The sequence below is a fragment of the Mirounga angustirostris genome, unplaced genomic scaffold, assembly GCF_029215605.1.
Source record: "Mirounga angustirostris isolate CCGP_5_RB_7025 unplaced genomic scaffold, mMirAng1.0.hap1 SCAF_6, whole genome shotgun sequence".
Taxonomy (NCBI): Eukaryota; Metazoa; Chordata; class Mammalia; order Carnivora; family Phocidae; genus Mirounga; species Mirounga angustirostris.
In genome coordinates, this window is record NW_026991714.1 from 106654506 (window position 1) to 106667226 (window position 12721).

The 12721-nt window shown below is 44.3% G+C and overlaps 1 protein-coding gene and 1 non-coding gene across 5 annotated transcripts in view; both read left to right on the top strand.

Annotated features, from left to right (window-relative positions):
* The window catches only part of RPS24 (ribosomal protein S24), a 159552-nt gene that overhangs the window by 68150 nt on the left and 78681 nt on the right, over positions 1 to 12721 (top strand). For 2 of the 4 annotated variants that reach the window (XM_064594880.1, XM_064594881.1), the window contains exon 5: positions 1482 to 1631. The exons of 1 other annotated variant lie outside the window; for it this stretch is intronic. In XM_064594880.1, the coding sequence (XP_064450950.1) occupies positions 1482 to 1616 (135 nt within the window). In that variant the 3' untranslated portion in view covers positions 1617 to 1631. Of the gene's footprint in view, positions 1 to 1481; positions 1632 to 5499; positions 5590 to 12721 lie in introns of those variants that run through there. One more of the 4 variants, XM_064594883.1, reaches the window with a different exon arrangement.
* LOC123847182 (U6 spliceosomal RNA) lies at positions 986 to 1092 on the top strand. The gene has a single exon (XR_006791436.1). It is a non-coding gene; the product is annotated as a U6 spliceosomal RNA (small nuclear RNA).

Below are 12721 nucleotides of genomic sequence, written 5' to 3' on the forward strand. Positions count from 1 at the left end.
CCCCTTGAATTCTGTAAGGGGTGGTTTTCCATCTCTTGACATTGATTGTTACAAAGAGGAGCATGGAGGCAGCCAGACTGTGTCCCCGGGTAGCTGACCCGATTACTCTGCCCACTGGGATCTTGACTTCTAATTGAATTAATCTGGGAGGACAAACTACTCTTTCATCTGCAATTTCGGGTCTGTCTTTATTTTAGAAGATTGTCTTCTCTTATGTCTTTGACTACTTTTCTGTTTTCTGACTAGTTCTGTTGCTGTTGTTCTTAAAGAGATGGGGTATGCTCTGGGGCTTGGTTCCCGAGGGTCTCATTGTATTCTTTGGGTAGATTTCCTCTGGGCACCAGGAGCCATGGGCTTGAAGCTGCTCCTGCCACCCCAGCTCTTACTTGCCAGAAGGGTCAGGTGTAAAATGGCAGAGTGCTCTGTGCATTGATACATGGGCTCTGAGCCAAGCTGGCCACCCCATCACCTCATTGCCATGTTTGATGGGGTACCTAATAATTGGTACCGTTTGTTGAATACTCCTGTATGTGCCTTTTTCAGGGATTTTTGTTGTAAAAAGAAGGAGAGAAGTGGGGTGGTCTCTGGAGGGAAACATAGGGTTAGGGAAGGCTATGTTTTTTCTTTGAAGAGCTTGTTTATATGCTGACAGGGGTGATCTCATACAGAGGAGGAGCATGATTCTGTGGAAGAGAGAGGAAAGAAAGCTAAAGCCGTTTCGTCAACTAGGCAAATGGATTTAAAGCATAACTAGGAAGATAGGCTATAATTAGACATTTTGCTGAAATCTGGATATCCTGTACTTACAAGACCCTCCGGGCCCCACCCCCTAGGAGGGCAGCAGTGGGTCTGGGGGAAGGCCTGAGGCTTTGCCAGCGAGAGACTAGATCCCCCAGGGCCCTGTGCTTCAGCAGAGGGGCCCAGGACAGACTGGGTAACCTCTCTGAGACTCGGTTTCCGTCTCTTGTAAAATGCCAATGATCCTGTGCTTGCTTTGACCGCACATTTACTCAAATTGGAACGATACAGAGAAGATTAGCATGACCCCTGCACAAGGATGACATGCAGATTTTTGAAGCATTCCATATTTAAAAAAAATGAAATAAAATGCCAATGATCCCAAGTATTAAACAAGATGATGCAAGCAGAACATTCTGCAAGGAAAATAAAAGTGATTTCAGTTCCATCATTGAGAGATAACCATGTTTAACATTTTGATATATTTGTGTACCAGTCTTTTTTCTACTTATGTAAATATATACTTGAAAATAGTATTCTTTATATACTGTTATGTTACATGCATTTAGCACTTAAATACATTAAGGACAATGTTCCGTGTCATTAAATGTTTTTCTATAACACCATTTGAAAAAAAAAAATGAATGTAGGTCATTCCAGCAGAAGGACTCATCAGACTCTGTTTTAAACAGTTCCTGATTGTAGACAGCGTGTCAATGGCTCCTTACTATTTTCTATTCTAGATGTGGCCTGTCCCCTTTAACAATTATTTGCTGCCCCCGTTGAAGACACGAGGGCAAGCTTATCAAACAGGAGGAAGCTGTGAAGTTGAGAGAGAGATGTTGAATGATGGAGTCGAGATGCAGGGGAGACCCTGACTGGCAGGAAGAATGGGCTGAAACAAGCAGGAGAAACTGATGAGGGCAAACTCTACTGTCTGAACAACGGTAACAGCTCACAAATCTAGACCACACATGTGGACATTAGGGGAGAGCTAATGAATATCAGGTGACAAAAAGACAATGGGGTTGATATGATGTGGTTGCTCCTCAAGCTCATGCAAAACAACCCAATAACCTCAGGATGTGTCAGTTTGAGTACAGCATCCAGACCATGGGTCAGTGGAATGTTGATAAGCTGGAGCTCAGACAAACAGAAGGTATTCAGGCTGGTGAATGATCTAGACCATGGCTGTTCAATAGAAATATAACGTAAGCTCACTCACTCTACTACCTACCATCTACCAACATTTAAAAATTTCTAGTAGCCAATAAGAGATTTTAGGTCACCCAGTGTCTTCCGAACATGTTCATTTCAGTGTTAATCAATATAAATAAATTATTAATGAGATATTGCAAACTTTTTCCCCCTAAGTGCTGAGTCTTTGAAATCCGGTGTATATTTCACACTTCCAGCCCATCTCAATTCACATGCTAAATTTTCAGTGGTTAAAATAAAAGAGAGTCCTACCAAAACAATAAATTGTGTTTAATGGGAAACTATGTAATACTTCAATTTTAATTAAGTTTAATTAAATTTAATTATAATGCTTTAGTTTTTTTAAATTTACATTTCAAATAATTACAATTAAATGAATAAAAACTGAGCTCCTCACTTGCACTAGCATTGCCTCCAATACTCGGTAGCCACATGTGGCCGGCAGACAGCGCAGGTCCGTGCCCTGCGCTTACTGCTCCAAGTGTGGTCTCTGTATCAGCAGCATCCGCACTCCCTGGGGAATTGGTTAGAGATACAAGCCTCAGGCCCCATCCAGACCTCCTGAGCTGAGGTTTTTGCATTTAAGCAAGTTCTCTGGATGATTTCTGTGCTCATTACAATGGTTTGAGAAGCAGTGGTTAGATGTTGGGCCATGATTTGGGGAATGTCTGAAGCAATTGGGTATTATTTTGCATGGAAAAGAAGCCTCTAGGAAGCTGTATAATGACCTTCACATGTTTAAAGCCCTGTGTGTGGAAGGTGAGGGAGATGTAGTCCCAAGTAGAAGAGCGTGGACTACAGGTGGAGGTGGGGCTGGGGTGGGAAAAAGGAAGCCAAACTTTTTATTTTATTTATTTATTTATTTTTAAAGATTTTATTTATTTGACAGAGAGAGACACAGCGAGATAGGGAACACAAGCAGGGGGAGTGGGAGAGGGAGAAGCAGGCTTCCCGTGGAGCAGGGAGCCCGATGCGGGGCTCGATCCCAGGACCCTGGGATCATGACCTGAGCTGAAGGCAGACGCTAATGACTGAGCCACCCAGGTGCCCCAGAAACCAAACTTTTTAAAGCTTCCATAGTTAACTATTTCACTGAATCCTTGTTTTTTTTTTTTTTTAAATTTATTTATTTGAGAGAGAGTAGGGGATGGAGGGGCAGAGGGAGAGAATCTCAAGAGGACTCCACACTGAGCATGGAGCCCAATGTGGGGCTCAATCTCATGACCCTGAGATCATGACCTGAACTGAAAGCAAGGGTTGGATGCTTAGCCAACTGAGCCATCCAGGTGCCCCTCTCACTGAATCCCTGTAACAACAGAACTGGACCGGGAGGTAAATCAGATGGATCTCAGTCTGCTAAGTCACTCCTCCCCTAATCACTGTGCATCCTGGAGGAAGAATTATTTGGCCACTCTGAGCCTCAGCTTACTGTCTGTATGATAGGGAAGATAAAAACCCCCATCCAGGGCTCATGTGAAGACCATGGAGGCAAGGGCCATATTTGCTGTATTCACTATACCATCTCTGGGCTTGGCACAGACCTGGCACAGACTCAGCCCGCAATAACGATTTCTTTGTACATTGGGCAAAGCTCTGACTTGTGAACGATGACCATGACTACTACTAGCAGGCTTGTGGTTTGAGGTGACAGGTTGTGTTTTTCAGTAGACACAAATGAACCCAGCCCCTGCTCTCCTTCATCTAACTGAAAGCCCGTTTTTTATTTACAGTCTCAATTGATCTGGATTGATCTATCCTCAAACATTTTCATCAGGAGAGTGAAAACAGAAAAGCAAGGAGGGGGTTTCTGAGTTCCTCCACCTTCCCTTGCTCAGTGGACAGTGACGGGCCTCTGGCCACTTTTCTACGACTGGGGCAAAATACCTCCAGACATGGTACCGAGTCACTCCAAAGAGGGAGGGTAACCTAGCCCATCAAAGCATTTCTCTGCAAAAGACCTCATCACAGATTCACTAAGCCACATCTGTGCTTCTGTCAAGTAAACAAAGAATATCTACTGCTCTCAGGCAGGCACTAACATTAGCCGAGTGAGGGCTCTTTGGGGACCCGGGAAAGGAAGTTCGCATTTGAAAATGAACCACTGTACGTGGATTTATAGCTCTGCTTTTCCGATGGAGAGGGGGAAATATTTTTCTCTGGGAGATTAGAATTTACTAGTGGATTCAAGTGTAACTTTGGAGAGGGGCAGAGGTATTAGATGTGGCAGTATCACAGTATTGTTTTATTGGCAATTAGATTTCAAACTGGCACAAATGTATGAAAATAAGTCTCAATTATGGGCCTGTGAAGTTTCTCCACCATCTGTCAACAGTTTGCTCCTTATGCCGCAACATGTGTACCTTTGGAGGGGAAATGATTTAATAGCCCAAGTGAAGAGGTACAGCTCACCAAATTATACTGGAGTTTATAGCCAATGCCTGCATTTGTGATTTCTGATGCAGAGAAAGCAAATTTAAACTTGCATGCATGCGTGTGCGTGCATGTGCACACACACACACACACCCCTCTTTCAGGTTGCAGCAGAGTTAGGGGCAGTGGTGTGCTGGTAAATGCACAACAACTGGTTCTCTGGGGAGATTACAGCCCTGATGTGCAGTGCCTGCCTCTTCCTTTGGTGTAAACACCCCCACAGTGGCTGATCTCATACGGCCAACATGATGTCCCTGAATGTGGAGTTTGGAAGAGATGCGTACCGTCGTCTCATGAGCCAGTGGGAGCTGGCTTCAGTAAGGGCATTGCTGGTTTGCCTGTCCAGAATCTGCTTTCCCTTCTGGTAAGCGTGGCCTGATTTTTTCCTGAAGGTATCCACCCCCTACCATCTTCTCGGCTCGTGTGGTTTGGGTAGGGTGATTTCCTCACCAGCTCCAGGGGTGGTATGTGACCCAGGCCTGGACCAATCAGTGTGTCCCATCTCCCTGGACATTGATTGGCTCAGGGATGGGCTTGTGCACCAATCTGGCTCTGGGAGTCAGGCCAGGACTTTGTTTGAATTGGTGATCTTAGAGCTAAGGAGGTGTAGCCTGGATCGACTGGTGTCTGGGCATGGGGACAAACACAGGAAAACAACAGAGAGAGAAAGAATGAGAGAGAGAGAGAGCATGGGCCCCAATAATATTGTTTGCTCCTGGATCCATCCCCGCTTCAAGCTTCATGCCTGGACTTTCTGTTTATAAGAATCCACAAATTTCCATGTTTCTTTATCAAGTGCATCACTTCTGACAGAAGGAGTCTTAACTGATGAATTTGTTCCTGGGAGCTATACTTGAAAATCTTGGGGGCCTTTGGGACCTGCTGCTTGTGTAGAGTGTGAACCCCAGGAAGCCATGACCTTGTTTATCTTGGCCATCATTGCTTTCACAGAACCCAGCACCATGCCTGGCATGTGGGAGATGCTCAGTAAATTTTTGTTGAATATCTTGTGTCAGACAGGTTTTGCTGTATTATGATGCAGTAACAAACAGCTCCCCAATTCATTGGCTTATAACAATGGTTTATTTCTCTCTCATAATTTTTGTCACTTAGGATGGCTACAGCTCTGCTCCATGGATCTTCATCCAAGGATCCAGAGTGGTGGAACAGCCTCCAGGAAGGATGTGATAATCTCATGGCAGAGGGGAAAAAGAACAAAGGCAGCACCTTGTGGGGGCTCTTAAAGTTTCTGCTTAGATAAGGTACTCCTCATTTCTTGTCATGTTCTGTTGGTCCATGCAAGTCACATGGCAGGGAGGTATACTCCATCCACAGCAAGACACTGCATGCCACAGGCAGGGGTAGAGATTTATTATCAATCCTCTTACAGGTTGGGGAGTGAATACATGGGGTACAATAATACTGGCAACCACATGAAGAGAGGCTGTGGGAACACAGTTAGACATTGTCTGGTGAAATTGAACATTTGAATATCCACTGACCCAGCCATGCCCCTCCCAGGTGTAGACCCCAGAGAGCCTCTTGCATATGAACATTGCATATGAACATTACACGTATGCAGACATGTGCAGAAATGTTTATAGCAGCATATTTAGTACAGCACAAAGCCCTCAACAACTGAGACAACATCAACGTTTGTAGACAGGCAAAGGGACATAGACATCAGGATACACTTTTACACAGAGGTATAACATGCAGCCGTTCAAATGGACAAACCTCAGCTCTTTGGAACAACATGAATGCACCTTAGAAACATAATATTAAGCAAAATATGCAAGTCTGTAGAACACTATGTGTAGTATAACTCCAATTGTAGAATTCATTTATATGTGCAAACTGTGCAAAGAATCATAAAGGAATGATAAACACAAAAATTCAAGATGTGGCTATTCTGTGGATGGGATAGGTGGATACAAGTTACTGGTGATGTTCTAGCTCTTAGTTGGATGGGGAGTTGTGGGGTCATTTTAATATACATTTTAACTTATTTGTTGTATTTATCCTTTTTATTCTCTATCAAATATGCTCAAAATACAATTAGAATGCAGAAATGACAACTAGGAAAGGAAATAATTTAAAAATAGACAAAAGTGATTATGGAAAAGAGTTGTCTTAGGAAAACAGGATTCCTGGAGGCAAATTTGGCAAAATACATTTTGGGGCCGAGTTCAGGGGCCTGGAAGAGAAGGCACAGGTAGTGAGCAGGGGCACTTCAGATCACTAGGCACCCCCATGCCCGGGGAGGACCTGAGTCCTCATTGGCCCCAATATCATGCTCATTAGGCCACTTCAGGGACTGAGATACCTGGAGGGATCCTGCATATGGGCATGAACATTCCAAGTCTACAAAGAGAAGGCTACCACTGTGGATGAATGCATTGGCTGTTGGGTTTGTTCAACTGGTGTTCTGATTTAATGGTCTGTCACTGAGAATTTGGTCCTCTGTGGGTATATGGAGAAGGTCCCATTTTGGCCTGGTCAAGTTGAAGAGGCCATATCTCGATGGCTGGTGAAGTTGGCCTCCACTCTTGACCACCCCCAAACTGGCTGCATCCTGCTGCAAGATTCCCTGATTCTGCTTTCTAGTCTTAGGCCAGGAGAAAAGACCTTCAGACTGGAGATTCTGGATCTCTATTGAAACAATCCAAGAGTACCTGCCTCTAGGTGTCTCTCCACCTTCCTGGGCAGACAAGTCATGGTACTGAGGGAGGTGTGCCTTGTCATGGGGATTCCAGGGGATTTGAGTCTATTCCCTCAGAGAGAGGGAGAGAGAACCGGGGCTGTGGAGAAACTGGAGATGAGTCAGAGCAGAAATCAGAGCACAGGTGAGACCCTACTCAACCTCTGAGGGAGGGGAAGCCTGCCCACACTGGCCCTCCCTGAACTTCCCTGACCACCTAGGGGCCACGTGAAAAATCTGCTCTCTGAACTCTACTTGGGGGCATGATTGAGATCTCTACACATTCAGGCTTTAAGGTAGCTCAATTTTGTTTGCAAATAACAGAAACTGAGAAAAAAAAAATGGGATTTTTGTCCAATACATTTAAACAGGAGTAGATTCAGCTTTACGTGAAACTTGGTCCTGAATTTAAAAAAAAAAAACAGTCATGGAGCCCTCTCTCTGTTGCTGTTGACTTCTTGGCTCTGCTTCCTAGTGTTGGCTTTATTCTGGCGGTGGTGGTGGTGCTTCCCGCAGGCCCCAGCATTCTCCCAGAAGCTCCCGGGGCTCTACTAAGATCCATGGAAAGAAAGAGCTTCTTTGTCCCTGGTCTCAGAAACTCTGAGATTGATTCTGCTGGGGCTGGCTTGGTCACATGCCTCTTCTTCAGTCAGTCAAAAAGGCTGGGGAATGGGATGCAGTGATTGGGGTAGCCAAGTCACATGATCCCCTTGGGGTGGGGGATGGAGTCAGCCTCCCAGAACCTTGTGGGTCTTTCAATGGAAATCCAAGGCCATGAGGAAGTGGAAGGAGGATTGGATATGAAGGGTAATGGTCACTTCTTATATACTGATGCTTTAGTGAATGTTAGTCATTTGGAGAAGCTCTTTATACCTCAAAGATAATAATGGTTCATATGCTATATTGGTGGTTGTTTGCCTTTTAAATTTATGTTAATTTTTAAAACTTTCAAATACTTTAATTTGTAACCATGGACTTTTTAAAAATTGAAGTATAGCTGACACACAACATTCCATTAGTTTCTGGTGTGCAATATAGTGATTTGACAACTCTATACATTTTGCTATGCTCACCAAAAGTATAGACATCTGTCGCCATACAGTGTTATTGTAATACCATTGACTATATTCTGTATGCTGTACCTTTCATCCCTGTGATTTATTCATTCCATAACTGGAAGCCTGTACCTCCCACTCCCCTTCACCCATCTTGCCCATCCCCCTACACACCTCCCCTCTATCAATCATCTGTTTGTTCTCTGTATTTATGGATCTGTTTCTGCTTTTTTGTGTTTGTTCATTTGTCTTATTTTTTATGTTCAACATATAAGTGAAATCATATGGTATTTGCCTTTCTCTGTCTGACTTGTTTCACTTCGCATAATACCCTCTAGGTCCATCCATGTTGATGCAAACGGCAAGGTCCCATTCTTTTTTTTATGGCTATATAATATTCCATTACATATAAGTATACAATATATATATTCCATTATATATAAATATAAATATATATACGACACATCTTCTTTATAACCATGGACTTTTTTAAAAAAGATTTTTATTTATTTATTTGTCAAAGAGAGAGAGAGAGAGAGAGCACAAGCAGGGGGAGCAGCAGGCAGAGGGAGAAGCAGGCTCCCCGCTGAGCAGGGAGCCCAATGTGGGGCTCGATCCCAGGACCCTGGGATCATGACCTGAGCCAAAGGCAGACGCTTAACCCACTGAGCCACCTAGGCGTCCCCTTTACTTTCTTTAAATATTTTTATTTATTTGGACGTTTTTAAGCATACACAAAAGCAGAGCAGATAGCATAATTTAAACCCACCACCCCCGTACCCACCACCCAGCTTCAACCATTGTCATATATTGATTTTTGACTTCCAGAAGTTTCGAATTTGTACATAGTTGAATCTTGATGTTTTCCATTGTAGTTCATCCTAATGTTTACGTTTGTACTTAGAGAGATGCCAGATACTCAACTACATTCTCTTCTAGTGTTTTTTTTTTAAAGATATAATGCCGTGAGATGAGGCTCTAACAGGAGTTTTTCCCAGATAGCCAATTTTTTCAACTCCGCGTATTGAACAGCCCATCCTGTTCTCACTGGTTTGTGAAGTGTCCTTGACTTGATATTAGGTTCTTGCATTTGCTAGCATGTTTCTGGTTGCATATTCTGTTGTGTTGACCTGTGTGTTGTTGCACCAATACCCACGTTGAACTTTGTACATGTATGAGTAAGTTTTCGTATCCAGTGTACCTAGCCGTCCCGGTGTTCCTTTTTTTCAATATTTTCATTCCCAACTCTATCTATTCATTCTTCCAGATGAAACTTAGAATCATTTTTACAAGTTCTAAAGAAAACTCCCTTAGGATTTTGGTTAGAATCAGTTAAAGCCATGCACTAAATTGGAAAAATGAACATTTTCTCAATAGGCCTTCTTCAAATGTAGAAAGACGATGTGTTTGTTTGTTCAGCTCTTGGAGACCTCTCCGAAAGTGCCATGTTATCTCCTGTGAGGGTCACTCCTGGATGGATTATGTATTTTGCTGTGTTTATGGATGGGAGTTTCAAAACTTCCCATTTGATCTTCGTTAGTCATTCTCAAAGACTTCTGGTTTCCGTCAAGTTTGAGTCACTCAAGGGTTTAGACCACTCTTTCTATCAGAACCCACCACCCAGTCTGCGAGAGTTTCTATTTGCTCTAAAAATCGAGTCCCCTGAGCTCATATGTTTGGCGCAAAGAGCATTAGATTTGGCATCAGGACACGCCTGAGTTGCAGGCCCTGCCCTTTATTGGCAGCGTGTCCTTGGGCAAATTATTTTGCTTCTCCGAATCTCATTTGCCTTATTTGCATGTGGGCATGGATCATTTTATTCATTTTTCACCTAGTTCCTTATATTGTGTTTCTTCCTAACTTGTCTTTCTTCTCTAGGAGCCTCTAAACTCCTTGGGAACAGGGCTGTCCCGCCTCCATGGTTACACGTGGGGAACAATGAGATAACCCTGGGAGTTCGGTACCAGCAACAGAGTCCAGCCAGTGTTCCCTCAAAATAGAATATATTTTGAAATTATCTGGAGTCCTCACTTGGACCGTGGTTCTTTAATAAAACTTTGAAATATGGATAATAGTTAATAAGATTGAAATAGCCAAGGTTTCTTGAGTTCTTTGGGTGTTCCAGCACCAGATGATCATATTCCAGGTATGACCTCATCAGACCCCTCTGCACCCTTCAAAGAAGGTACGACAGTAAGATCACATAGCTGGGACGTGGTGCAGCTGGAACGCAAGCCAACTTGGTGCTCTGAACCCGCATTTTCTTCTATCTTCCCTACAATATCAAGTCGTGTCTTCACAGTGCCTCAGGCCTACGAGGTAGTCAGAAATACTGGTCTTGTCCGCTTCTTTCCTCTTGTCTAGTTCCTGCTTTTAGTAAAGTAGTGAAATCGGAGGTCCATTGACCAGTGTTGGTTGCCTTCTCTTTCTCCCTCCATTTGAAGCATTTCCAGAATAGGACTGTAATCAACTACTTCTCACTATGGTGTTAAATGCTTACCCATCAAGTCTGTGACACCCCTTGTTCTCCTGGTGAGAGTGGCAGGCCACCCTGGCTGTGAAGGACCTCTGAGTGGAGGGGAGGGGAGTACAGAGTATGAAGGGGGCACAGAGAATGGTGGTGGAGGATTCACAGCCTGGCAGGATGTCAGTGGAGAAAACTCTGGAGGTGGAACCAGACACATCTGCTGCTTGAGAACTATGTGACTTGGGGCACATTGCTAAGCTCTCTATGGCTCTGCTTTCTCATCACAAAAGTGGGGACTGGACACCTCTGACACATCAGAGGGATGGCAGCCCTGGATGGTGGGAGCCCATTATAGATTGTGCATCCTTAGGCATGTGTAGGAGGATGTCTTTGTCGTTATTGTACTAAAGAAAATAAGAGGAGAAGAAAACAACAAGCAGGGAGAGGGTGATGCTCAATCCCTCAGGCTGACTTCTGGGTGGTGCAAGTACCAGTGCGCTGTTGGTCCTGCAGGGGAAAGGGGTCAGAAGGAGGTTGACCAGATGGCCCCAGATGGTTTCTGGGTCATACAGATTTCAGGGGTTACTTTCAGTTTTTTTTTTTTTTAAATTTTGGACTCAACATTTTCCAGGAAAATACTGTGGTAGAATAAAACCAGTAATAGTAACAATAGCTAACATTTATGCACTCTGACTAGGGGCTAGGTAGTGTGTGATTTGGATGGATTATCTGATTTAATCCATAGAACAACCTATAAAATAGGCATTATTGTTTCTCCCATTTTAGAGATGGAGAAAGTAATTTCTGCTTAAGTTCTCTGAAGTTATGGAGCTGGGATGGGATTTATGCCAGAGAGGCTGTAGAACTTAAAAATCCCAACTCAGTACCCAGGTCCCACCTCAGATCAATTGAATTAGGGTCCCAGGGTCAGTGTTGGTGGACAGTGCCCGAGTGATTCTGCTATGTGGCCAGGCTTGGGAACACTGGACCAGGTGTCCCCCTGGGGGACAGCAGATGGTGCCGAGGTGGTAAAGGCAGGGGAGGGTAAATGTGGGTTCATGTTGGGGATAGGGGGGAATGATGGCAGCTGTTCTCACTCCTGCAGATTTACTGCTGTAACCGCCCCCCCCCCCCCCCGCCCCGCCGGAGCCTCCTGCATATTGGCAGTGAATGTGATTTTTCTTAATGGGAAGAAAAGATGGCCAGCAGGCTGTCTGTGTCTGTGTATATGTATGAGAGAGAGAGAGAGAGAATGGGCATATATATGTGTGTGCATGTGATTGAGTATTTGTATGCTCATATATGCACTTATGTAATTGTAGAAGTATGTGCATGTGAAGAAGTGTATATATGCATCAGTGTCTTTCAGTGTGTGGGATTGTATGGATATGTTTGCATGAGTAGACGTGTCTGTGTCTGTACTTGTGAGCACGTGTACGTGTATGGGTGTGTCTGAGTGTGGGTGTGTATGTGTGGGTAGGGGATTGTGTGGATGTGCATGTGTTTTGACTGTGTACCTGAGTCTTTGTGTTGATATAAGCATGTGCACGTGTGATTGCATCCACAAGTGTGCAGGGGTCTGTGCATACGTGTGACTGCGTGTGGGTGTGCATGTCTGTGTGTGTGCTATGGACTGAATGTATGCCCAGCCTCCCAAATTCATATACTGTAACCCTAGCCCCAGTGTAATGGTGTTTGGAGGTGGGATCTTTGTGAGTTAAATAGGGTTAAATGAGGTCGTGAGAGTGGGGCGCTCATGATGGCATGAACGCCCTTATAAAAAAAGCAAGAGACCCGGGAGCGCTCCCTCTCTGCCGCCACGCGGGGATGTAGCTAGAAGGCGGCTGTTCACAAGCCAGGAAGACAGTCCTGCCAGATACCCAGTCGGCCAGCATCTTGATCTTGGACTTCCCAGCCTCCACAACGGTGAGAAACAAATGCTTATTGTTGAAGCCACTGGTCTATGGTATTTGATTAAAGCAGCCTGAGCGCATTAGAACAACGTAGTTGTGTATTTACGTCCATGTGTACGCAAGCATTTGTGTACATGTATGAACGTGTGCAGGGGCGTCCATGTGAGAGAGCGTCTAGGGATATGGGTGCATCTGTATG